The sequence below is a fragment of the Barbus barbus genome (assembly GCF_936440315.1).
Source record: "Barbus barbus genome assembly, chromosome: 50".
NCBI classification, from domain to species: Eukaryota; Metazoa; Chordata; class Actinopteri; order Cypriniformes; family Cyprinidae; genus Barbus; species Barbus barbus.
The window spans coordinates 5,867,704-5,893,051 of NC_136728.1; the positions used below are offsets into that span (position 1 = coordinate 5,867,704).

Consider the following 25,348-nt stretch of genomic DNA (forward strand, 5'->3'; position numbering starts at 1 on the left):
TTATGTTTAAATATTTAATATATATTTTTTATAATATAAATTATATGAATATAAATAGACATGTAAATACATGTAAATATTTTCAAAATATATACATGCATGTGTGTGTATTTATATGTACGTAATAAATATAGACAGAACACACACGTAATGCAAACAAAAACTTTTATTTTGGATGTGATTAATTGCGATTAACCATTTGACAGCACTAATATATATATATATATATATATATATATATATATATGGTAATTTTTCTAGTAACCTTCATGTCTTTTCAAACGTTTGTTGTTATTATTTTAGTTGAGCGCTGGTTTAAAAAAATATTTTTTCAAAAACTTTTCCATGACAGTTCATATAGTCTGACATAAAAAGTACCATAAGAGTATAGTCATTATGACTTGTGCTATATAAGTCTTCTAAAGGTTTTATAAAACATGTAAGTAATTTGACAATCTTGCCCTCCATTCTAACTTTCAAGTCAGATATGTTGCCATTTGATGTCATTTAATAATGCACACAAGAACCGGTGGAGTTAATATACTTAACAGAAGATCAAAAGTGCTTGGTTGATGCATGAGAACCAATGTGGTTTGTTTGCTTGCACTTTTGCAAGAAGCAATAAGATTTGCTTTTATTGTGATATTTGGCCTATTTGGAGCTTGACTGACATCGTTCCTATCCCTAACTTGCGTATGGAAAAGTGCTGCATGAAGATTCTTCAGAATTTTTCTCACATGAAGAAAAAACAGCACACGTGGCTTGAAACGTGTATGTAAAAAATCTAACCGATTTTTTGGGGTGATCTAATCATTAGTTCTCCTGAGAAATAACCCTGTCTTTGTGACAAGTCTAGGCTCTGTAAATGGAAAAACAAAGCAAGACCGTACATGCTAGCCAATCAGGATGTGGCTCTCTGCCAACCTCAACCAATGCTTTGAGTTTGGGACTAATTGTTTGTCTGAACAATGAGAGACAGGGGAAATGTTTGGGATTAAGCTTAGAGTAGAACATTATTATATGCTAGAGGAGCAGAAACTACTTTCATTGATTTGTTTTATATTAATAAGTGATTACGTCATTCTTCTGTTGTTTCCCTGTAAATCCTTATGCCAGAAAATCATCTATTTATTTTTTTTAATAGCTTTGCCTCTAGAGTTGTGTTTTTTTCCCTCAAATTGGTCACTTATCTCCAGGTACTGACCTATTGCGAGTGTGCTTTTATTGACATTTTTCTTTAAGAGCGTAGAAAGCGTTCATGGGAAGAAAATTTCCCTAAAGGCACCATTTGCAGGGGCTGTTTGGGCCCTTAAAAATTTCCTGGCTCAGAATATTCCTGCAGTGGGCCGTCATCGGTTTGCAGCAAGTCTATTTGCCAACCCAGAGATCCCGCCTCAAAGTCAGAGCCAACGGGAGAGTGAGACAGGGAGGAAGGGAAGAGAGAGACAGCGGTAGAATGAGAGAGAGAAGATGGGAGGGGGAAACTGAGGGTATCAGCAGAGAAGAACACACAAGTGCTGAGCGACTGTATGCGTTGTGCTCGCCTGCTGCGGACACTTGTGTTTGTTTGCTTGCTGACTGAAGTGTTGTTCTGTCTGCACTGCGCCAAGGGAAATCGCCACCTAACAAAGCCCCGACTGTGTGCGGTCCAGCAACTGGAAACAGGAGAGGGAGTCAGAAAGTGTGAGGAGAAACAGTTTGGGGCGCCACTGCAGATCTGCGAAGATGCAATGCCAAGAGTTCACGCTCTAACGGATGCCGCTTACCTGTAGTACATCTTAAAGCCGGCGCAGCAGAGGACGGGACAATCTGATTGCTGACTTCACAAGCTGCATGGGGGTTCTAGTGTGTTGTGACTGCTTCTTTTACAGGTACCAGTTTTGGGATGTTTTTTCCTCCTCTTCCGCATATTTGTTTGCAGAAGTGCCTTGGAGTTGAGGATGTTCTTGAAGTTTTGCCAGGTTATGCTGGGCGATCAGTCCTTAGATGACACCTAGAACTTTCGGCAAAAGAAACAGCCATTATCTGAAGTTCAAAATCAATGCAACTCATGATTTTTTGTGTAGTGCGTGGGGGTTGCAAACCATTGCTGATTGGGACACTGTGTTCCCAGCTTGCTTTTTCCCTACTGCTAAGGGCAGACTTTGCACTCTCCAGTGTTAGTTTCGACCTCTACCTCGAATTGGAAATTAAGCAAGTGGTTCAAAAGTTGTTCAAAAGTTAGCGAATGCTAACAGACCAATGCATGCTCTTCACATGGATGGCTCGAGAGATGCTGTTTCCTTTTTTCCTTTACATATGGTTGTAGTTTTATTTTACTGCGGTGCTGCTATATATAACAAATCGCTAAAGTTCCAGGGTTTTTCAAGGTTGCTCGCCAATGTGAAAAAGTCCCAGATGTATTTGATTAAAAAGTTGAGTTTGCTTTTTGCTGATCTATCTGTTCTTTGTTCTGTCCTCTTCATCATTTCCATCTCCTTTTAGACTCTTGTGTTGATTCACAGTCCGTGTTTACGTTTGGCAAGCAAGAAAACCATCAAGCTTTGCTGGTGTATTTTGTCTTCTGGCTGAGATGTTATTGGCTGGCTGGTGTGGAAGAAGTTCATGTCTTTGTAATGCAGTACTATCTGTTTTGTTTTATAACGCCGCCGTCAGGTGGTGTTGTTTAGTATTTCAAGTTTACGTTACCAATCGTAAGTGTCCTCAGGGATGTTGGTTTTAGACACGCCTGCTTTCCGGAAAAAAAAAAAATGTTTAGCCTATGTAGCGTCTGATGTTTAGATGTACATATCCAAAGCTATACTCAAGTTGCATTAACCGTACTGATAAGTTGGCTGTGTGTTGACGGAAATTGTTGTGAGTGACCACGCCAGGATTTGGATGAATGGAAAATTCATCCTTGCAAAGTTCAAGCTTTATCAAATATAGTGTTGCTAAACTTGTTTCGGCGAAGTCCAACTCCCAAAATTCGTAATCGCATCCTGTTTGGGATCGTGTAAACAGTTTTGAGTTACTGTTTTCCATTTAGCTCTTCCTCAGAGGTGGTGTAGGATTTTGCATGGAAGTGATGTGTTATGGGAGTGTAAGTAGTTTAAAAATATTCCACCACTGTCTGGTTTTGGAGTATGCCGTTATCTGCTAAACCATCTGACTGGGACATTTATTTAATCTGATGTGCTTTAATTGGTCTGTGTCAGCCAGCGGTTCCTTACTGTCTGCATTCTTCTCTAGCTTTGGGCCAATCTCCTGGGACGATCATGTCTTGGGGTAAAAAGGCCAGACTTTCAAAAGCTAAGGTCTGAGTTCATGATCTTTGAGGTTACATTAAGAATAAAATTAGAATTGTGAGGACTAATTCATGTGCTATAAAGTAATGGCTTAATTTGAAAGGTGGAAATTTTGATTATGGTCAAATTATAAATAATGTATTGGTAACCATATTTCTGTTGTCTAGTAATTTTAAGAAGTAGTAGTTTTGATTTTTGAATGCTGATAATCTTATGGTGTACCAAGTTCTTGAAAACTAGCAAGTTTTGTGCCAAGTTTCTAGAAAACCTCTACTAAACCCATTTTAATTTGTGATCTCATTTAAAAACACAATTCTAGATGGTATTTTAGTCTAAATGCCATTAAAATGATTAAACCGTTAAGAGTTGTACTTTCAGCCATAAAAATAAAGACTTAGTAAGTAGGAGATACAAGATTGCACTTGAACGCTGTATGTCTTATTTGCATTCAATTTGCATTTGCACATCCACCAGTTATTTATACCATAGTTTGTTGTCATTGTTGAGTAATGTTGTCATATTTAGCCCCTTCAGACCTCCAGTTCCCCCTTGTCTTGCCCTCTTCTGTCTCTCGTGTGAAAATTACGTAAGCGCCTCCTCCCACTGCGATAGATCGGCTTGCAGTGATGGCTCTCTCGCTCTGCCTCAGCATCCCAAGCTGCAGCACGAGCACCTGATAATGCTTGCTCAGCGTCATCGCACAAGGTCACTTCATTCATTCCTACCTCAGCTGGTGACTCTGCACACATCCAGCCGTTTGACACTTAATCACATCAGCAAAGGATAAATGAATGCTTAAGCGGTGTAGGGCATAATCTGTTTTGGCAGTAAACCACATGTCCACCCCTCCCAGTACCTGTTTAATTACCCTAGAGATATTGTTCATTCTTGACAGATGTGCCCCTTTCATTTCTTTTGTAATTATCTTTGATTAATTGTGTTGAAATGGAGGGAGGTTACCACAAGACCATCAGCACAGAAGTCCTCGCCACTCCCTTAGCTTGATAATGTTCACATCTCATAACGGGAGTGATGGGTTTTTTGCAGTGTTAAGCCTTTCTATATTTAGCAGAAAGGAGCTTCTTGTTAGAGGAAAATTACAAGGAGGAGCGCAGTATTGCTCATCACAGCAGGTTCCTATTACGTAACATCCAGAGGTCGCAGCTGTGACGTCACCTGGTTGGAAATGCCTCATTCAGGTACAGTTGCATTCCGTCAGACACATTCAGTTGCATTTGTCACATCATGTTTTAAAGGTTAGTTCTCGACATTTAACCCCATTTTCATGTCTTGAAATCAAGGAATTTGTTGGTGGGAGTAACATATTTGGAGGAGTAAACTGGAGGAATGAAACTCTTTGAAGAGAAGTTAGCACTGAAGAGATTGATGGTCCTTTCATTCAGGGTTGGTTGGTCAAGTTGGCCTATTGTATTTCTCTTTTGAATTATTTCTTTTTCGAAAGGAGCTTAATTTATTTTAATGTAGGAGGTTTTACTGAAAGTGGTTTAGCCATCTGTTGTTAGGCCATGTACTTATGGAAATAAGACTATCCTACCTCTTTCAGAATATTTTTTTAATCTCAAAAGGCGTGCCTATGGACCATTTACAGAACGTTTCATGCACATTAAACACAAATGGTAAGAACGGGATGAAACCACCAGTGTCAATTTAATTGGGTGGTGTTTATACAGTTTTATGAGCCAAGGTACTTTTTATCACTCTGTCAGGATCTAATTCTATCAGAGATCTAATCACAAAAGTTTCTACACTGAAAAAAATGATTCATTGAATTTACAAACATTTTTAAGCGAAGTGGTTGCAATCAATTTATTTTAGCTACATTTAAATAAATTCAGTTGACTAACTTTCCACTTTTTTTGGTTACACTTTATTTCGATAGTCCACTTTAGACATTCTACTAACTATAAGTAACCTTGTAACTACATGTCAACTAATTAGCAACTACATGTTTACTAACTCTCAGTAGGGTAGGTTTAGGGTTAGTAGAATAAGTTGACATATACTTGCAAATTTTCTCATATGTTGTATGTTGTAGACAAATCAAAGTAAAGTGTATTAGTAGACAGTCTACTAATACTCTAATGACTGCTAGTTGACATGTAGTTGCAAAGTTACTCGCTGTTAGTAGAACGTCTAAAGTGGACTATCGAAATAGTGTTACCCTTTTATAAATTGTTTGCAACCACTTACCTTAAAAAAATAGTATTACAGGTCATTGCACACCTGTATTCCTCATCCTTTCCTATCAAAATGCATGCTACGGATGCGAAGACGCAGAAAATCGAACCTGATCTGAATTTTTATTTTTTTTATGACGGATGAAAATTTCGGAGGCAGTGTGTAAACGTGATTGACACAACGTGAGGTCATATTTATTTTTTAACGTGCAAAAATTTCAGACTCAGTGTGCAATGACCTTAAGGGTCATGGCTTCAAATGTCTGAAAGATATTCGAGAGTTTTGTGTGAGAAACAGTGACAAATAAGCAAGATCCATTGAGCAAACCTGTATACTCCCGTTTGTTCTCAAGGTTACAGTATGTCTGATTTCAGATTTATATAAAAAAAAGTGCACTCTGGTTGGTCACTGAATCCATTTTATGATTATGGATGTCATCATATAATGAAGATACTAGCTGTATAGGTTTGTTTGTGTCCATAAAAGTATGCAGACCACTTTTTATGGTGATCTGAGACCAGTCCGATTGTTACTCTTGCCAATATGTGTTGTTCAGAACCGAGAATGGGAGGCACAAATAAAGGCTGCGGCATTGCAGTAAAAACAAATGATTTTAAGCCATTAAAATGCAATTAGCAGCAAAAGAGAACTCATTTCGCAGTACGCACACACCGCCTGAGAGCCTGTTTCTGAGCACTGTCAGAGAGGTGCGCATGTGTGGAGACGGTGTTCAGAGCGTGGGAGTATTGAACAGTTTTTTTTTCTTGTTTTTTAGCACCTTTTTAGGCCTTGAACGCTTAAATACACACACTTGTATGTGTCAAAATGATGATATGTGCAAGTAACTTCATAAACGTAGTAATTTAGGTCTTACTGTAAGTGAAAGACAAACGGCTGAGAAAGAAAGCCGGGCATCTCTTAAAGTGACAGCAGTGATGTTCCTGCTGTCTGAGAGAAAATATCTCACTGTTCTTCACTAAATCACTTTTGTAACTTTAATAAGAAGAAATATTAAATATGCAGTGTTTTTATATATTTGATTACTTTATAGGATGTATGTAGCTTTTTTAATTATTTGTTCTATGGTAGTTTTTTTTTTGGTCCCATTGCTTGTAATTAGTAGGGCTGTAACGTCCCAGTCGATTAGTCGATTAATTGGTCGATACGGTCTGGTTCGACCAAAAATCTGATTGGTCGATTTTTTGCCGCGCTCATTTCATCAGTTTGGCCGCGCTCATTTCATCAGGTGGAAAGCACTAATTACTAATGGGGGTGTTTTCAGAGCACCCCTGTTTCACAGGTAACAGTCTGTTTTCAGAACACCCCCCATTGTTTTCACTTTTTTTGGATTAGCCCAACCCACTGGAGAAGAGAGACAGATAAGTAGGCTTTAGAAGGTTTGATGCTGAATATTATTTATTTAATAATAAGCTAGTGTAAAAACAAGAAGCTGTCTCCTTCCAAAGAACCAGTGTTAATTTCGTTAACGAAGAGGACGACGAAAAATATTCGTTAACGAACCTTTTTTCTGTGACTAAGACGAGAAGTTGACGAGATAAAATTAATATCTGATGATAAAAACTATGACGAAATGTATGCGCGTCTTCGTTAACGAGACGAGACGGGACTAAAATGTTATTTGAGGACTACCGGACATTCAAAATACATCCTATAGGCTAAGTTGACTGTCTTGTCTTTTAAAATGTGCGTCCCTGTCACTGGATCGCAATCAGATGAGGGGCGTTTGTATATCTAACTTAGTCAGAGTATGGCAGCCGCAGTGGGCGGATACGCTACCAAAACGCAAACTAGCGATCTGAAACAATGGCCTCAGCAACTGAATGGTTATAGGGATAGGGTGACTAGACATCCCGTTTTTCCCAGGAGTCACAATTCGTTGTTGATTAACTTAAAGTTAGTGAAGGCGCGATAGGCGGAATCACTCTGATAGAAGTGCTCCACTTTCTCATCAGTTCTCACACAGCGCGCGATCAGTTCTCAGTTCTCACAATATTGCGCTGTGCCCACTGTTTGTGTTAGTTTTGAGCCTAAGATGCTTTATTTTTCAGTTATGCACTTTATTTGGTTTCTGCTCTTGTTTGTTTAATAAATATTCTTTTTTTTATTAAAGTGGACGCGCCTTTTGTGTTTATTAAGAGTAAAAGCTTTAAGTCTATTCGTGTCTCAGCCGCGAAGCTGAGCTCTTATGTTCAGCCTCGCTCTGTGCGAGCTGCGCAGAGCGGCTGAAATGATAGTGTCTGACAGTTATACTTATAACATATGACAAAAATAATTTTCTAAATTATGTTGCACATTCCTCAAAAGTTCTTGTGATATCACTAGTTGACAACATAGTACTGTTTTCAGAAATCACAGGCTATGATATTGCGCAGGTGCACGTGATGCACCGCTGTCAGAGACGACAGACTCGTGTGTCAGACTCATTTCAGTGCAAAATAATTAGGTCAAAAACGATTTAATATACTGCAAATAGCCTATTAGTTTTTTATGTTTATTTATAATTAATTTAGGCAGACAACAAGGCTACCAAGTACTGAGCACAGTGCATATCTAATGAATGTAACGTACGTTTTTTTTCTCTCCACAACGTCATTTTTAGTCGATTTTTAGTCGAACGTTTCAGGACTTCAGTCGACCAAGATTTTCTTTGGTTGATTACAGCCCTAGTAATTAGTTTCTTATTCATATTTAATCGCTGACTCTTTACTTGTGTTCAGTGAGCTTTTTTTTAATATTTAGGCAAGTGTTTTTTTTTTTTTAAACTGGAGACAAGAATCATGAAATTTCTATGGTATCAAAAATGTTGCTATCATAAAGACTTTATTTAAAGCGAAAATAACTATATTGTGATATATATTGTTACCGTGCAATAAAATTACTCATATCGTGATATAAGATTTTACTACATGATTTTCTATGAAATCTGCAGATTAGCTCTGACTTTCGACAACTAGCGATGACTTATCCAAACTGTAAATTGGGGGAAATTCGGGGCAAAAGTCGTCTAGTGTATTCCGGCCTCAAGTTGACCAAAAGTTATCTGTAGGTCTTTCTGTGGCATAAAAAGTTCATCTGTTTATCTCTCACCAGTTTGTAGTTGTCATCTGCACTTGGCCAGAGTCTCAATAAGTGCAACTTGAAAATGGTTGGCCAGACCAGCATCAGGTTCAGAAAAGCTGCTTTAATGTGACATGAAGCTCTGAACCACAACATTCTGTTGTTGTGGATTCAACTTCCTCAGGGATGATACCAAAGGTCTCTACTGAGGTCTGGCTGGATGGGTTTCTAAGAAACGGCCTCCTTCCCAGAGGCATCTAAGCTGCTTACAGGATAACCGTTTATTCGAGTAGACTCTCAATCCCAGTTGTTCTGAGGTGTTTTCCTTCAGTCTCATAGCTGAGCACGTACTACAGCGATAAGGGGCTTGTTATTAAATTAAGATTAAAAATGAAGAGTATAAACATCGTGTCTACAAATTGGAAAGTGCTGAATGAATCTTTGGTTGCCAGTTTGTCTCTGTGAGGCTGGGTGGAGATGTTTGTGTAAACACCGGAAAAATGTCTGTGATAGTGGAAGACCTGCTTGAGCAGAATCAGGAAATTAGCATCTGAGGGCACTTAAGGGCTGAATTACAGTTCCTGGGTGGTTTTAGAGATTTACTTTCCTAAAAAGGAATTGGGACAAGAACGAAACTAACCACAAAGTGATCCGTGATGACCAAAAATAGCATGAAAAACAGTTGGAACGCTTGTCCTGATGCTCGTCTTGCAGATCTGTGGTCAAGTTGCTTGAACACCGCTGTTATCAGAAAGTCCTTACTGTTTGGCATTTGACCCCTCAAGGTCAATACGCATTACAATCACTGTCTGAGAGACCCTGAAGGCCTTGTGTTGTGCAGCACAAACAATTATATGGCTCCTTTTCTCAAGCATGTTTCCTGTACAAACATGGCATCCCACGTCTTATTTATTCCCTCTCTTACACAAAGGTGCTGTAGGAAAGTAAAGGAACCTTTCATGATGGTCTATATACAGCGAGTTTTGAATGGCCGCCAATGGAGAAAAATGCTTTTTGTAGTCAAATGGTGTAGTTACAGTATTCACCAGCAGGAGCTGAATGGACCATGCTAACCAGCAACTTTGGTTGATGTGCTTCTGTATTTCTCCAGTAGAAGGCAGTGAACTTATATTAAAACAAGACTCACATTCACTGTTTGTATCTCTTTGTGCTTTCAAATGGAGCTTGTGGTTTAACCAGTGCAATTTTGCATCACGTGGCCTTTTTGTCTTTTTTTTTTTTTTTTTTTTTTACTGTTTTTGTTTTCTAGCCCACAGCTATTTTTGCTCTTGATCTTTTAAAATCCTTACTGGAACTCATGCCATCCATTTCGGATGAAGTATTGGTGTGTGCCTGTGCATGTATGCGACTATTCATGTATACCTCATTACTTTACATAATGGTCGTCTACGCTGATAAAGCTCGTCTCATCATCTTTCATCTTTTTGTCCTTCGAACAAAGACCTTGATTAGCTTTTCCTACCTCTGAATCCAGGGATCAAAGGCTCTGCCTCCATAATTACCAACATTCGGTGGCTCTTTCACAAGCTGAATGAAGCCAATTTTGTTTCTACTACTTTATTTCCTAGTCTCAATTGATGTTGCTATGGATTAACATCTGTATCCCATCTTTAAAACTATAATCCTAATCCACTTGAAATCATAATGACTGTGTTTATTTAAATCGGCGTAACTGAAGGTGACAAAGCACACGATTAAACCAGTTTTTAATGACCAGTATTGCTAGTGATTTTTAAAATTCTTGCTGATATGAGATAATAGTTTTATGACCAATGACTGATAAACGGCCAATATTATAATTCTGTATTATTTTGTCTAAAACAAATCAGCTAAAATGCTACATGCTGAAGAGAATTTTGGCGTCACAACAATATAACACACAATATGAAAAAATTGATATTCATTCTGAGATTTGCTAAAACTTTAACAGTGTTATTAAATAACTAATGAACTAAATATTAAATCAAATAAGCATTAGATGGATGTTATTTAGTCTCATGTGCCATCTAGTGAGCAATAGCACATTAACCAAAGGCTGATTTGGTGCTAATAAACAAACACTGATCAATTTAAATGACGTTTAAATGAACTGATTAAATGACTTTTGTTCTCTGGTTAATTGGTTATAAAGTATCACTCATCTATAGAAGCCTGTTTACAAGACAAAATGTATAAATGTTTATAAAAAATAAAACAAGGTCACTTTTTATCTCACAATTCTGACTTTTTTCTTAGAATTACGAGATATAAACTCAACTATGAGTTATAAAGTCTGATTTGCGTGATAGAAATAAAGTCAGAATTGTGACAAAAACTAGCAATTCTGACTGAAGTTCAACAATTCGCATTTCTGACTTTTTCTCAGAATTGCATGTCACGATATGAACTCGCAATTCTGATTATTTTCTCGCAATTGCGAGTTTATATCTCACAATTTTAGCTTTTTTTCCCTCATAATTCTGACGACTTTTCTCAGAAATGAGATATAAACTCGCAATTGCGAGTTACAAATTCCAATTTTGAAAAAAGACGTTCGTACAATTGTTTCAAAATTTTGACTTTATTTCTCAGAATTGTGAGTTTACATCAAGCAATTCAGATTTTTTTACATGCAATTGTATGTTTAATCTCTCAATTCAGACTTTTTTCTCGCATTTGTGAGTTTACATCTTGCAATTCTGAAAAAAAAGTGTCAATTGTGAGATAAAAAGTCGTAAATTTCTTTATTCAGTGGTAGAAATGGGCTTCCATATTACTCTGATTCAAAGGTTTTTATTGGACAATTGCTGCACAGTTTGAAGCAATTTTTGAACCGCAACTACCAGCTATTTTGAGATTTTGATTAATCCGTTGAGACTTCAGGGTTTGTTTGTAGATTTGTTTGCCCCGTATCAAGATTTCCAAACTGAACCCGAACCTCCAACCGCTGGAATGCTGCGTGTGTGGCGAAGCCTTTTGAACACGCTCCAACACGCTTCCAACTTCTTGCTTCGTCTCACTTGTTTTCTTCATTTTCTCTTTTGCTCGCTTTCTTTTTCTGCCTCTCTCTGGCCTTTCTACTTTACATTTGCAGGACTATTTTCTGTTTTATAGTATCTGGAAAGCTTCATATATCATTTGCGGTTGTAAAAAGGTATATTGAAGTCACACTTGCACAATCGGTTTCAAAATCTGATTTGACACATTCCCGGAATTTGCGTGTATATATGCCATAAATGAAACACAATCTCTCAAGCGAGATTTATAACCTGATTGCTGTAAAAACCAGATCTGATATGTTTCCTGAAAGGTTTTCTTCCTCATCCATCCATCCATCCATCCATCCATCTCTTGCTTTCACTCCTCCCCACCATGTGTTTTCTTAGCCGAGAGCAGAACATGTTGGTGCATGCAGTTGCTCCGCGGCAGGAATGTGCGATAGGATGCAGGACCGTGTTAATAATGGCCATCATCCAAACTCTCTTCAGGACAGCAGGGGGGATGAGTAGATAGACAACTCATGGTGTTGCAATAGATTATTTAATGCACTTTGCTAAATGGTCAATTCATACAAAAAAAATAAAAATAAATTGAAATTATTTTAAGATTCTGATTTTTTTGTAGTTCTTCTTACCCGAACAAAAATAGACCATATTTGGAAAAGCATTCATGTGTAAGTGTATCTCATGATTCTTGCATGGAATGATTGTTTTTAAATGCACCAGATCATGTACACTGAGTAATGAAGGATCAACTTCTCTACACTTCAGCTACTTGAAATGATATTAGTAAACACAGTGGAAGGTTCTCGCAGAGTTTAACGTCTTCTCTCCCATTGCGACAGGATTGTGGGTAGGTTCTTATCTATCTCGTTCATCTCATGTCGCCCTCGGCTTTTCAGCAGGGCTGGATTACTCATCTGCTGGATGCTTTAGCTCCGGGCCTAATGTACTGTGTCTGAGACGATTTGTTATTTTTATTTTTTCTGTTTGCTTTGTCTAAAAGGAATGTTCGTTGACTTTCTTACCGAACGAGTTGGGCGAGCCGTGTGACGAATCGTATGATCAAGCTTGAGAAAAACAATTGTTTTGGACACTGGCACAAACTGTAAATTCAACCAAAATGTTATTTATTTATATATAATTTTTTTTTCACTGGCTTACTATTTTATCTTATTTTATTAACCTGTCCTTCTCTTATTGAATGAGTTAAATGACTTTCGTAATAGCTGTTACTCACATTGGCATGATGTCGCTGTCTTAAACATGATGTTTGGTCTTACAGTATGTGTTTTGTTCTATAATTGGTAGTTGAACACATAAGAACATGATTTAATGCTTAAGACTGAAAGTAAAGTCTGAACAGGAAGCCTGCCCTGTAAATCAGTGACTTAATTGTATTATCAGACACGGCAGATGCGGCTGGTATGTTGTTTCAGTTGTCGTGAATCAGGTGGTGAGTAAACATCTCATGAAGTGTGTGGGATCAGACAGAGGTTTTGGCTGGGCCTCAGCTGACAGATACCATTTCACTGCGCAACTCCGGCCCCCCATGGAAAGAGCCACTTGCGTAATATGTGAAGATTGATGAGATAAGATGCTATTTTTACCTTGAGAAACTTTGTAAGTGTCGTAATTTTACTTATTGTCTGTCATCAGAGTACGTCAGACTCAAGAACTTTGTGCTTTTATGATTCACTGGCTTCTTGATCAAATATTTTCATTGGAAGACAAACAAGATGCCAGTTACGAAACAGCTTTTGCAACAACTAAGTTATATGAATGTCTTTAAATGAGGTAAAAAGAGTCACCTAGATCTTTCTGTGTATTATCCTTTATTTACCCTGGAATTCACTTGTAGATTGGCTTCAGGCACAAATCATCATAAATATGAAATAAGGATTTCTGTGGATAATGCGAGTTCATTTTTGTCTCCTATAAGAAGGCTCTTAAAATATACTATGTAGAGTTTAATGTGCTGTTTTGAATGATGTGTTGTCGCTTTTATCAAGGTTTTTCTAAACCACTAAAACAAAGAAAACAAGTTGTGCATTGTCATGTTACCTCACAAATGTCTTGTAATTACAGTAAATGGTTCTTCTTAAACGTAACTGTAAAGAAGTAACTTCATTCGGAAGCTGGTCACACCACATTGGCCGGAATATAAAAAACAATGTGACCGAGAGACAACAGACAGAGAGCAGAGCTTCAAACTGCATGTCAATCACAACACGCCCCGCCCATGCGTGCGTATGATTGGCTGTCCTCTGGTGTTAACATATTATGCCCCGCCCGTCGACTGTTCTGATTGGCTGGCCGTTTGGTAGAACAAGAACTTTGGAGCAAGGACTTTATATTCTCTTACTACCCAGTCTTTGAAAACATCCACTGAAGGGAAAGACCGGTCAGTTCAAAACGCTTTGGACTCTCAGTCCATCTTCGTTGTTAGCACTTCGGATATGCACTCACAGAAAACTCCCAGAAGCGGATTAAGTTGCAAGATGGTTCTTCAGGCTGTTGGTAAAGTTTTAAGGTAACGTGGCTTTGTTGTTTTTATAAATCAAGGAGATTTGCATGTCTATAACAGCTGCATAAACCTAAATAGTGGCTATGTAATAAACAAAGTAACAATATCACGTTAATAAAAGTATGTGTGCATGCTTTTATTGAGCAGATATGCAGTGCATTCAGGAGAATGTCATTTTTTTTTAACGCAGTTTCTAATAATCTCAAATGATTATTAGCCTACATTAAGACTAATTATACTTTATACATATGGAGGGTGATATAAGAATATATTAAAACTATAATTATAAATAAAATATATGAAGTATTAGAAGCCACGTCACCACGCAAAACTTAATTGTAAATCACAATAAATAGGCAAATTATTGACATTTTTAGGTTTTTCTAAAATGGTTCGTATAAGGCTCTTAATTAATAGAATAATCTGAACATTTGTAATTGGAATTGATTATTCGCGTGAGCTGTTCTCGTGCGCCAATAATAATATATTCAGTGAGCAGTTATCAGATTGGTTGAGAGAGATTACTTGTCTCATGCATATTCATAAGCAAGCATGAGAAGCTTGTAATTATTCACTGCTCATTTAAATTCTTTGAAAACTTCCAGATCTTCCTCCGGTTATTATTCATTTAAATAATGAGTGATTAGTATAGATAGATAGATATAAACTTTGGAATACAATAGAGAAAAATTTGCATACAAAAAAAAACCATTCTAATTAAATCACGAGGGCTCTTATTTTTTTCAAGAGACTTCAAACAAGAAGCAGTGATACTGTAAATGTGATCAACTATTGCATACCATGGTTTTGAGTCTTTTCTTTCTTTTTAGTCTTTGGTGTCAAAAAATGAATGTTGCACTCAATATTTTTGCATATAACTGCATTAAAGCACCATCAATGACATAGAAAGGGGTAAAACTGTCAAATTAATTTGGAAAGTTTGTGTGGGATGGTTTACAAAGACCTCTCTCTGTGATGCTGATGACCTCTTGCTGTACCGGCCCCATGGTGCTCTTGCTGTGTTTAACACAATACTGTCATCCCAATGGCTCTTCACACACTCCTGATGCCCAGGAGAACTAGGAAGCCCAAACTTGGCTAGACGCTCTCAGCTAAAAACCAGCAAGTACTTTAGCATCAATGCTGAAGGTCAGCATGTTTGTTTGAAATTGTTATAATGCTCCATTATAAAAGATCCAGTTTTTATTTTATAATCATCCTGGCTGTGCAATAAATAAATTGTGGTGCTAATATTAATATCTAGAGAGCAGGATAACAGATGTACACAAAATTGCTGAAATGTAATTAACACTTATTTCACACAGTTTTGAGTCACTTATTAATTTTTAGTTAGTAAACCAATTTTATTGATGGTGCTTTTGTACTCCAAATTTTGATTTTGGTGTCCGTAGGTGCTGGATTGTTTTACTGCTGTTTACTGATTTCCAGATTGAAGTTTTGGTATCCATTTGGCAGCTTTGAAGATTCCGGCCGTGTTCTGTTTGAGTCAAAGTGATTTAGGGATGTTTAGATGTTTTAGCTGCTTGCAGATGCTGGATGAAAATGTGCACAGTGTGTTGCATAATGTCAGGCCTCATGCATAGTTCATCTTTGAGATTCTGAACAGCATGCTGTGTTTAATAATTACTTTTGACAAGGTGTTTACCTGGCAGTGTATTCAATTGTTTAATTAAGTTCCCTAAGAGCTCGTGATATCTATCCACACCAAACCTTTGAAGAAAACCAGTGGACACTTCACATGCTTTAAGATAAACACACATGGTATTAATGTTTTAAATTGAGTCACAAGATGAAATCAAGTCCAGGATTCTCCTGATTGATTCTGATAAAATCAAAAAAACAATGGAAAGCAAAGCATGGGAGTGCATGTGAGGATCCAGAACTCAATGTTATGTCGGTACCCCCCAATATAGTTGTTTTTTTACGTGAAGACACAGTCCAAAAATCTGAACGCACATCGTTTTATTTGAGCCTTCACTGGGTTTCGTAATTTTCCAGGAAGCACCGTTTTTGTGAATTATGTGGTGGAGGGCAAATTCTCAAGCCATTAGCTAGTTTATTTTAGGAGAAAGAAAAACTTTCTAGCTGCCAGCGGCCCTCCTGTTACACACAAACACACACACACACACTCACACACACACACACACATCATGCCCACTCATAGCAGTTTCCCGCAGATATCTTTGCCATAAAAGGCATTGTTTCCAGACTCTCAAACCTAGCCAAGGTTTTGACCAAAGACCTGTATCATCCACTCAGCTCTAGTTTGTGTATCAAACATTAAAATCATGTTTCTTAACATAGCTTTACAGATTACCGTTCTTGGCTCCGCCTTGGTAGTGTTCACATTTGAGTTTAATCTGGTATCACTCCACTTTTGAGGTATGTTCTTTGATTTATTTGCAAATAAGCGTAAAATATGACAACAAAAAAAGCTGTGAGATGTTTCTGAAATGTTGATTGTGTGTTCAGAAGCGAATCCTTTATTTTGTAGAATAGGGAAGACACTCCTACATTTATTTAGATGTCACTCCCAAAACTTTTTGTATGTTACTTTTAAGAAATTATATCGTATTTCAATTCTGGACATTAAAATATGTCCTTTATTAGTCAGCAGAGGGATGGGTTTTGCAGGAAGCAGAGTGTTTGAGCTCAGCTGCGTGGATCCATCAAAGGATCTGGGAGATGTTCAGATCTTCCAGCTGTCTCAAGCCTCAAGTTCATATTCCTACCAGCTGGACCTGACAGCTGCCTGCTTGCTTGCTGGCATCACTTTCACTTGATACTGATTGATCCTTCGACGTCGATCCTTTTATACTGATCCTGGATCAGTTGTGCAAGTTCTTTAATACTTTGCAGCAAGCATTAGCCATGTATTTGAATGTTGATCAGCTGCGTCATGTGGATAATGATGTGATTTATCTAGTTTCATAACATAACTTCGTATTTATTTTAGATATGGAAAAGGAAGCCTATCCCAGATCAGTTTTGAAGAATAATTTCATGAGCGAGATATTTCATGTTCTGCTCAACCAAATTTAGAGATTGTCATATATTGTGCTGTTGCGCCTCAGGCTTCCCGAGTTCAAATCCCGGCTTGAGGACCTTTCCTGATCCCATACCCCCATACTTCCTGTCAACATACTGTTCTATCATAGTAAAAGGCAAAAAAGATTTAGAGAAAACACAACTATTATACAAGGTGCTGTTTTGCTTACGAATTTATACAATGTGATTCATACAGAAATGTGCAATTTTCAGAAAAAAAACAAGCATACAATGTGATTCATAAGGAAACACTTTTTTTTTAAAGGAAGAAAAAAAAAACATGCATGAGGGTCCACTTCTAAACCTAACCAGTAGGGCATATTAGCAGATCGTACGAAAACATGCAAATGAAATTACCAGTTCGTATGAATTATTCACCAATTCCCCCAAAAGTACAATGGTTCTGGTTGCTTGCTAATTGGTCAAAAAGATCCCACCCAGGCCTTTGTCCTTTTGGTTTAGATATAGTTTGGGTCCATTTTTAGTGTACGTTCATTGGATGTCATTTTATCATCCATCATGTGCTGTTCTTATCATTCAGGTATTTTTATGTGCAAGACGAGTTCTGCAATGTTTTATACCTCCTATTGTTCCCATTTCAATAATGAGGTGGCTCATTGTTTAGGGACAGTGTCATTGTTGAAAGAGGATAGAGAAATATCTTCTTTTTTGGTTCTTTATCTTTGTTTCTTTCATAATTCAATTTTTTAAATATCTTTGACACATTAGCCAAGCAGTAACTTGCCTCATGGTGTGAATTCCCGTGGTGATTTATCTCCGTCTCTTTCCTGTTTTACAAGGAACACTAATACGGAGTAGTTAAATGACGTCCAAATAAAGTTGAAGTTTACCAGACTTCCCACGCTCCAATGATGTTTGATCGGACCGTGCTCCATGATTAACCCTTTTAGACCTTTGACACGAGTCAATTTAAGACCTCGATATGGATGATAAGATCTTTCCCGCTCGGAAGCAATCCAGAATCCCAACAATCCCACAAACCGCTCCTTTGTCTTGGCTTCAGTTTGAAAACTATGTTTATGGACTTTGGTCTCTGAGATAAGTCCTCTTCCTGGTCCTATGATGGACTGTTGCGTGTGAAAAGAGGAACTGTTGAAAAACTTGAGGTTGGGAATGAGCTGTTTACAGTGTAGAGACGCTTTAACAGGAAATCATGTTGGTGGACGAGCTATAAATTTAGGAAGTTTCTTTGTGTGATGAAAAACAGCACTGTTTTAAAGCTAAACGGAAGGACAGAGTTAAAATGAATGAGAAGTAAAGAGAAATTCTTCGTAAAAGTGCCTTATTTGTTCACATAAACATAATAAACCCAAGAGGAGTTGAAGTGAGTGCAAGGAAAGGATGTAAATTCTTGAAAACCTGTCTTTGCCTGTACTCTTGTTATTAGCGGTTTAATTCCCCTGTAACCTTCGTCTCAGCCAGCTGCGGGATCTGCCACAGCAATGCGATTCTGACATTTACATGTAAAAACTCGCACTGGAAGTACAAGTCTGTTTTGACACCTGAGTTTGAAACAGACTAAAAATGTGGGTTACTCCAAAGAAGCGAAGCAGAGATGTAGATTTAGTTTAGAAACTAGACTAGGAACGGTTTTTGTCAGTAGAAGCTCTTACATTTTTTTTATTTTTTTGTCTGGATCTGTTAATTTATTCAAAAAATATTCAAAATGCAATTCACACATACATTGACTTGAATACACCTCTTTTGTGATGTTTAATTTCTAAAATTAAATTAAATATTTATTTGATTTATTTTTAGGGGTCTTAAAGTAAATGTCTAAGTGGTAAAATTGCTCTGCTTATTTTTTTTAATCTATTTATTTATTCATTTTTAAAAAATTAAACTCTTTTATTATTTGTTAGAGGAAAATATCATTAAAATAGCTTCACTGATGTTGTCTACCAAGTCAAGTCAGGTGGTGCGACCAACATGCAGAAAAAAAATCATAGAACAGGAAATTATTATTATTATTATTATTATTATTTTATTTATAAGGCAAGGTTAGTTCAGTTCAAATGTCATGTGGTGCAACTCCCCCAAAACTGAATAAAGTTATGACTTTAAGAAATAAAAAAAAATCAATTTTAAACTCTATTTATTTGTTTGTTTGTTTGTACATGTACATTGTTTGGAAAACATATTTGAAAACAATTTGCGTATTTGATGGCGCTAATGGCAATGAAAAAACACTTCACTCTATGCGTCTCTTCTTAACGCATCCCTCTTCTTTTGCAGGAAATCCAAAACGAAGCCCAATGGAAAGAAAGCACCCGCTGAAGAGAAGAAGCACTACATGGAGCCAGAGTACACAAAAGTGCGAGTCGTGGACTTCGACCTGAAAGATTTGGTGTCGCTTCCCACCAAAGAGATCGACCTCAACGAATGGCTCGCCAACAACAGTGAGTTCCCAAGCAAACATTACAGCCCCTATGAGTGTTTGCCTTGTATTTTGAGGCTTAGAGTCTTTGTCCATCTTCAAAAATACCCTTCTGTCTGTCAGGAGTTTAGAAAACAGTCACATTTTTGTGTGTGAGTGTAAAAAAGTTCTAAGCATAAAGCAGAGCATGACCCTTTTAAACCGTAAATGTGAAAACAATTAAAATGTGCAAATAAGTGTATTATAAACAAATGTTATGTTCTGTTCAAAAGGAAAGTGCTGCTTGCTAACTAATGCTCATCTTTAGGGTTAGTGATTTGAACAAACCTTTACACATAAGTATACACTTCTAAGTGACTGGACTAAAAACTTAAAAAAGAATATTTTCAAGTTTGATGTTAGCATGTTGCTAAGCTAATGACAGGATAGTTAAAAAGTAAACCATAAAAACAAAGTTTTATCATGAACCAAATGTTATTTCCTGTTTCAAATAAATAAGTGGTTACTAAGTGTTTGCTAACTAGTGTTCATCCAGCTCGCTAATTCAAATTGCTAATGCTAATCCTTAGGGTTAATGATTTGAACGAACCCCTGAATTTCACCTGGTGAACAAAAGCTTTCATGTTTGATGTTAGCATTTTGCTAAGGTAAGGATAGTTAAATGAAATAAAAACAACATAGTACGCAAAAATATTGTGAAATGTGACCCCGGACACAAAACCAGTCATAATTACCACAGGTATATTTGTAGCAATAGCCAAAAATGCATTGTAAGGGTCAAAATTAATTTTTTTTAATGCCAAAAATCATTAGGATATTAAGAAAAGATCATGTTCTATGAATATATTTAGTAAGTTTCCTACAATAAATATATCAAAACGTAATTTTTGATTAGTAATATGCATTGCTAAGAACTTAATTTGAACAACTTTAAAGGTGATTAGATTTTTTTTTCACCCTCAGATTCCAGATTTCCAAATAGTTGTATCTCAGCTAAATATTGTCCGATCATAACAAACCATACATTAATGGAAAGCTTATTTATTCAGCTTTCAGATGATGTATACATCTCAATTTTGAAAAATTGACCCTTATGACTGGTTTTGTGGTCCAGGGTCACAAATAACTCTTTTAACTGTAATTTATTGATAATTTGTGGTATTGAATAAAATGTTTTTAATCTTTTTTTTTTATATATATATATATATATATATATATATATAATCAACATTTATCTCGCCTTGTCCGTCATCTTGGATTTTTTTTTCATAAAGCTTGTCCCAGTCCATTCTGGGATTTCCTGCTTCAGAAAAAAAGGTGTTTAGTAAGCCATTATAATTAATTTGCTACATTTTTGAACAACCCTGCTGAAAAAATCAGTTCAAACTAACTTAGGCTGGTTGATTGGTTTTAATGGGCCTTCCAGCCTGGTCAAATGATTTAGCAGGCTGGTTTTAGAGGGGTTTTGACCACTTCTTCAACTGATCAGGCTGGGAGACCAGATGTCCAGCTTAAATCAGCTAAGACCATGCAAGCAGCATCGGCTGGTTTTAACTGGTTTGATCAGCAGGGACACTTTGCACCATGAGTGACTATGATGCCTTGAAATGCTGCCTTCATAGGGCGCTTATTTGGTTTTGGAACAGAGCCATTATCTTCAGCTTTAGTGATTCTGAAATAACAATGAAAAACTTGTCAACTTTTTGAATGTCACTTTTAAAACTTTTCTTTTGTCATTTGCAGCAACAACCTTCTTCAATCTCATAAATCTGCAGTATAGCACAATCTCTGAGTTTTGCACTGGGGACACATGTCAAGCCATGACGGCCTGCAACACGTAAGTTTTCCTCTCTCTTTCTTTTGTCTGTTTTTCTAGCTCTTTCTTCTTCCAGACATGTCCTGGGATGAGAACCAGAACCCTCCTTTTACAAGAAGTGCTTCTGAATCAAATATTTCTCATATTTACAGTTTTTCCATTTTAAAACCAGATTCCAGATCAGCACACCATCTTTGTGAGAATCTGGGTTTGTGGGTCTGATTAGGGTTAATGCATGACTGGAATGAAAGCTGACACATTTGACTGAAGCCAGTGCTTGTTTGGCTTTCAGATGTGTTTTGAACGAGAGAATACAAGGGAACTATTCTCAGAATCAGGGATTTTGTAAGTTTCTTGGAGGTGGAACCAATTAAATTACCTTAAAGGCCTATAGTTACATGTTCTCACAGGCTGTTTGGGATGATCAGGGGCCCAAATTTAGGATGAAAGCGATCAGTTATACAATTATGTTAAGCAACATTTACCTTACAGCTTTAGTCTCGACCAGCTCAGTGATAGTACTAAATATCTTTTATTAATTTTTAAGAGTACTGTTTAAGGGTGCATTTAAATTTCCAAATTTATATAGTCTGAAATTTCAGAAAACTGTATCTTTACCTAACAACAACAATAGTAATAATAATAATAATTATTATTTTATTACTATTATTAATAATAATAATTTACAATGCATAATAATAATAATTATTATTACTACTACTGTTATTATTATAAAAATACATTTATAATACATATGTATTATTATTATTATTATTATTATTTATATTTTTAGAAATACACATATAAACTAATACAAATAATGTAAAACAAATAAATATATTACTAAACACATTTATTAATATAACTAATATATAAATACAAAATATTTACATATTATTAGAGATATACACATAAAATATACATTTATGCATATATTTAGTTTATAATTTTCAAGCACAATGTTAATAATTATTATTTTAATTAATATTTCAGTCATTTTATGTTTATTTGAAGAATTTGCCATTTTTAATAACAATTTGCTGTTCCCAAAACAGCTGTCATTATCATCATACAAAGCTTTTTAGAAAACGGACTTTCTATAAAATTGTTTAAACTTGATTATGAGCACAGCATAGTAAGGAATGTCATTTGATTTTAAGATTTATTTATTTTTTTATGATGTGAGAGCAGCTTTATGACTGAAACGCTCAGTATTTTGAGTATATCTTCACATAGTTTAACTAACTTATTGAACAATTTTCAAAAATAAATAATAATAAAATAAAATAGTCCACCCTCAAACGTTATACCAAAATCCACTTAAAGGTTGATCATAAAGATTTTACTATTTAAAATGAAACGATCTCAATAAGTTTCATTTTCCAATTTCAAGCATTGAAAAAAACCGTGCCTCCATCTCTACATTGCCACAGCCAACCGTGTTGACTTTACAAATCGCTGCTCAACTTGTTCGCCCTGTTGGGCCGGAGTGACGGCTGGGTGTGAATCTCTAAAGTCTGACCCTGTAGAACCAGATACATGACTATTCTTGACTAATGTTAAAGGACGTGAATTACCAGCACACAAAACACCAACAATTACACGCTCACCTCAGGCATTCCTCGCAGGGCAACGATGGGCGCTCTCACCAAAACATGAGCCGTATTTATTGTCCATTGAGAAATCATTACTGATGAAAAGGAAAGGGAGGGACAGCGATGCACAAATAGACCTGATGTCCATTTTGAGTTATGTGCTCCTATGTTGAGGTATGTATTAGTATGCTTATGTGTGTTTTGTAGTGGGTGTTTCTTGAACTACATACACTTCCATTTCCCATGGGTTGGTTTTTATTAAAAGTTGCATTTATGTCGGTGCCGATAGCCTTGTGGGCAGCGCTCTGACATACAGCACCGTTGTGCTACGAGCGTCCCGAGTTCGAATCACGACTCGAGAACCATCCCCCATCTCTCTCCCACTTCGCTTCCTGTCAGCTCTGATCTGTCCCATCATAATTAAAAAAAGAAATATTAAATGTTTACTTTAATTATTTTTATAGACTATTTCAAATGTGGTAAACATTTAATAATTAAATAAATAAATAAGAATTAATAAACAAATATTCACTTGTTTTGTAAATATATAATTTTTTGACAAATGATATTGTTATATCGTCATTGACACCATGGGGGGGGGGGGCTGATATGTTCTCAGAATTGCGAGTTTATATCGTGCAGTTCTGAAAGAAAAGTCAGAATTCTGAGTTTGTATCATGCCATTATGAGAAAAAAAGTCAATTGTGAGATAAAAAGTCGAAAAAAGATCAAATTAAATAAAAATATATACAAGTAATTTTTTTTTTTCCTTGAAATTTGAAAAAAGTGTCAAAAATACCAAGATTGTCAAAAAAAGAGTTTTCATTGAAGAATCGGCTGAATTCCTCCTAGCTTGTTCCTTGTGTACATACTCTGATAACACACACTCCAAAGTATTTTCATGAAAATGCATGACCGATTAGGCCTTTGAATCTTAATATTTCATGTTTTGTTGAAGAGTCTTGTGCAGGTAGATTCAGTACTTGTGCTTTTGTGATTGTAAATGAATCCGCTACCGTTTGGACCGATCTGTACCCCAGCCGTGTCATTAGAAGATATTTGAGAACATTGAGACACTCGTTGGCATTTACTCACCTGTCCGTCTGTGTTTATTTGCTAACTGTGCTTTAGTTTACCATGACGGTTATTTCAGTTGAACGTTCAGCTGATGTTTGAGCTGCTCGTCCGTGGAGGGATCAGCATTGGTTTGCGGTCAGTTATGCGTTCAGTCTGCATTCCTAGAGATTTGTAATGTCTACAGTCCTTCAAACCCACGCTACCCTCCCAAACTCACTGTCACCATGAGCAGTCCTCCTTAAAATGCTGATAGGAGCTGTATAGTTAGTACATTTTTAAACTGTAAATTGTTCACTTTGTCCTGAAGTGCTCAAGTTAGTAAATGTCACTGTATTTTTACAGGATATACTACTGGTATGACGAGAGGGGGAAGAAGACGAAGTGCACTGCGCCTCAGTATGTCGACCTAGTCATGACTTTTGTGCAGAAATTAGTGACGGATGAAGAAATCTTTCCCACAAAATACGGTGTGTATGATCACTGCCCTCTAGCAGTCATAATAGAGAAATACAAGAGCTGAGATTTGAGATCAGTGGCGCCTTCTAGTGTTCATTGAGGAGAATGAGTTTGTGTAATTTCTCTTTAACTAGGAAGGAAGATTATTCAAATTAATTAACTTCACTTGTGCCTATTTTTTTTACATTTAATTTAAATTTTGTAAATGAAAGTGAATTAACAAAATAAATATTATGGTTTAATTAATGTTTATTAACTAACTCGTTTATTGCCAACAAAAATTCTAACCATAGAAACAAATTAGTGGAAGTAAAATGCTAATATTAATATATTTACTGAAATAATAAAATAAAATAAACTTTTGTTTTACCTAGTTGCCAAGGCAACATTTTCATTTCTTGTTTATAGTAATAAATAGTAAAATAAATAAAATTGAATAAACTAAAAGATAAATATTATATAGACATAAAAATGACAAAAACACAACAAAATGACTAAACTAAGACTATAATAATAAATATTTAAAAACTTCAAATATAATAAATAGTGGCACAAATGATTGTCATTTTATTGTTGTAATTAGAAGTAAATAAAGCATTGAACATATTTCAATTTTTATTTGAATAAAAAAATCATTATAAATTATTGCAAGTAATAATAATAAATCAGCATTTTTGTAATCCTAGCAGGTTATTGATATTGAAATAACGTCAATTAACATGTCAATTAATTATAAGCAGTAAATAACATTACTGACTTGTTTTACTTAAACCTGTTATTTTAATAACATACTTTTAATATTTATTTAAATTTACAAGCGACAAATGCAATGGAATTGAAAACAAAT

The 25,348-nt window shown here is 36.1% G+C and overlaps 1 protein-coding gene across 5 annotated transcripts in view; it reads left to right on the top strand.

The window, feature by feature from the left end:
* LOC306868491 (MOB kinase activator 2-like) overlaps positions 1–25,348 on the top strand; it is a 50,018-nt gene that overhangs the window by 22,811 nt on the left and 1,859 nt on the right. For 3 of the 5 annotated variants that reach the window (XM_079414688.1, XM_079414684.1, XM_079414686.1), the window contains 3 exons: positions 19,416–19,579; positions 21,301–21,394; positions 24,388–24,512. In XM_079414688.1, coding sequence (XP_079270814.1) covers positions 19,416–19,579; positions 21,301–21,394; positions 24,388–24,512 — 383 coding nt within the window. Of the gene's footprint in view, positions 1–1,438; positions 1,872–12,086; positions 14,097–19,415; positions 19,580–21,300; positions 21,395–24,387; positions 24,513–25,348 lie in introns of those variants that run through there. The other 2 variants (XM_079414685.1, XM_079414687.1) reach the window with 2 other exon arrangements.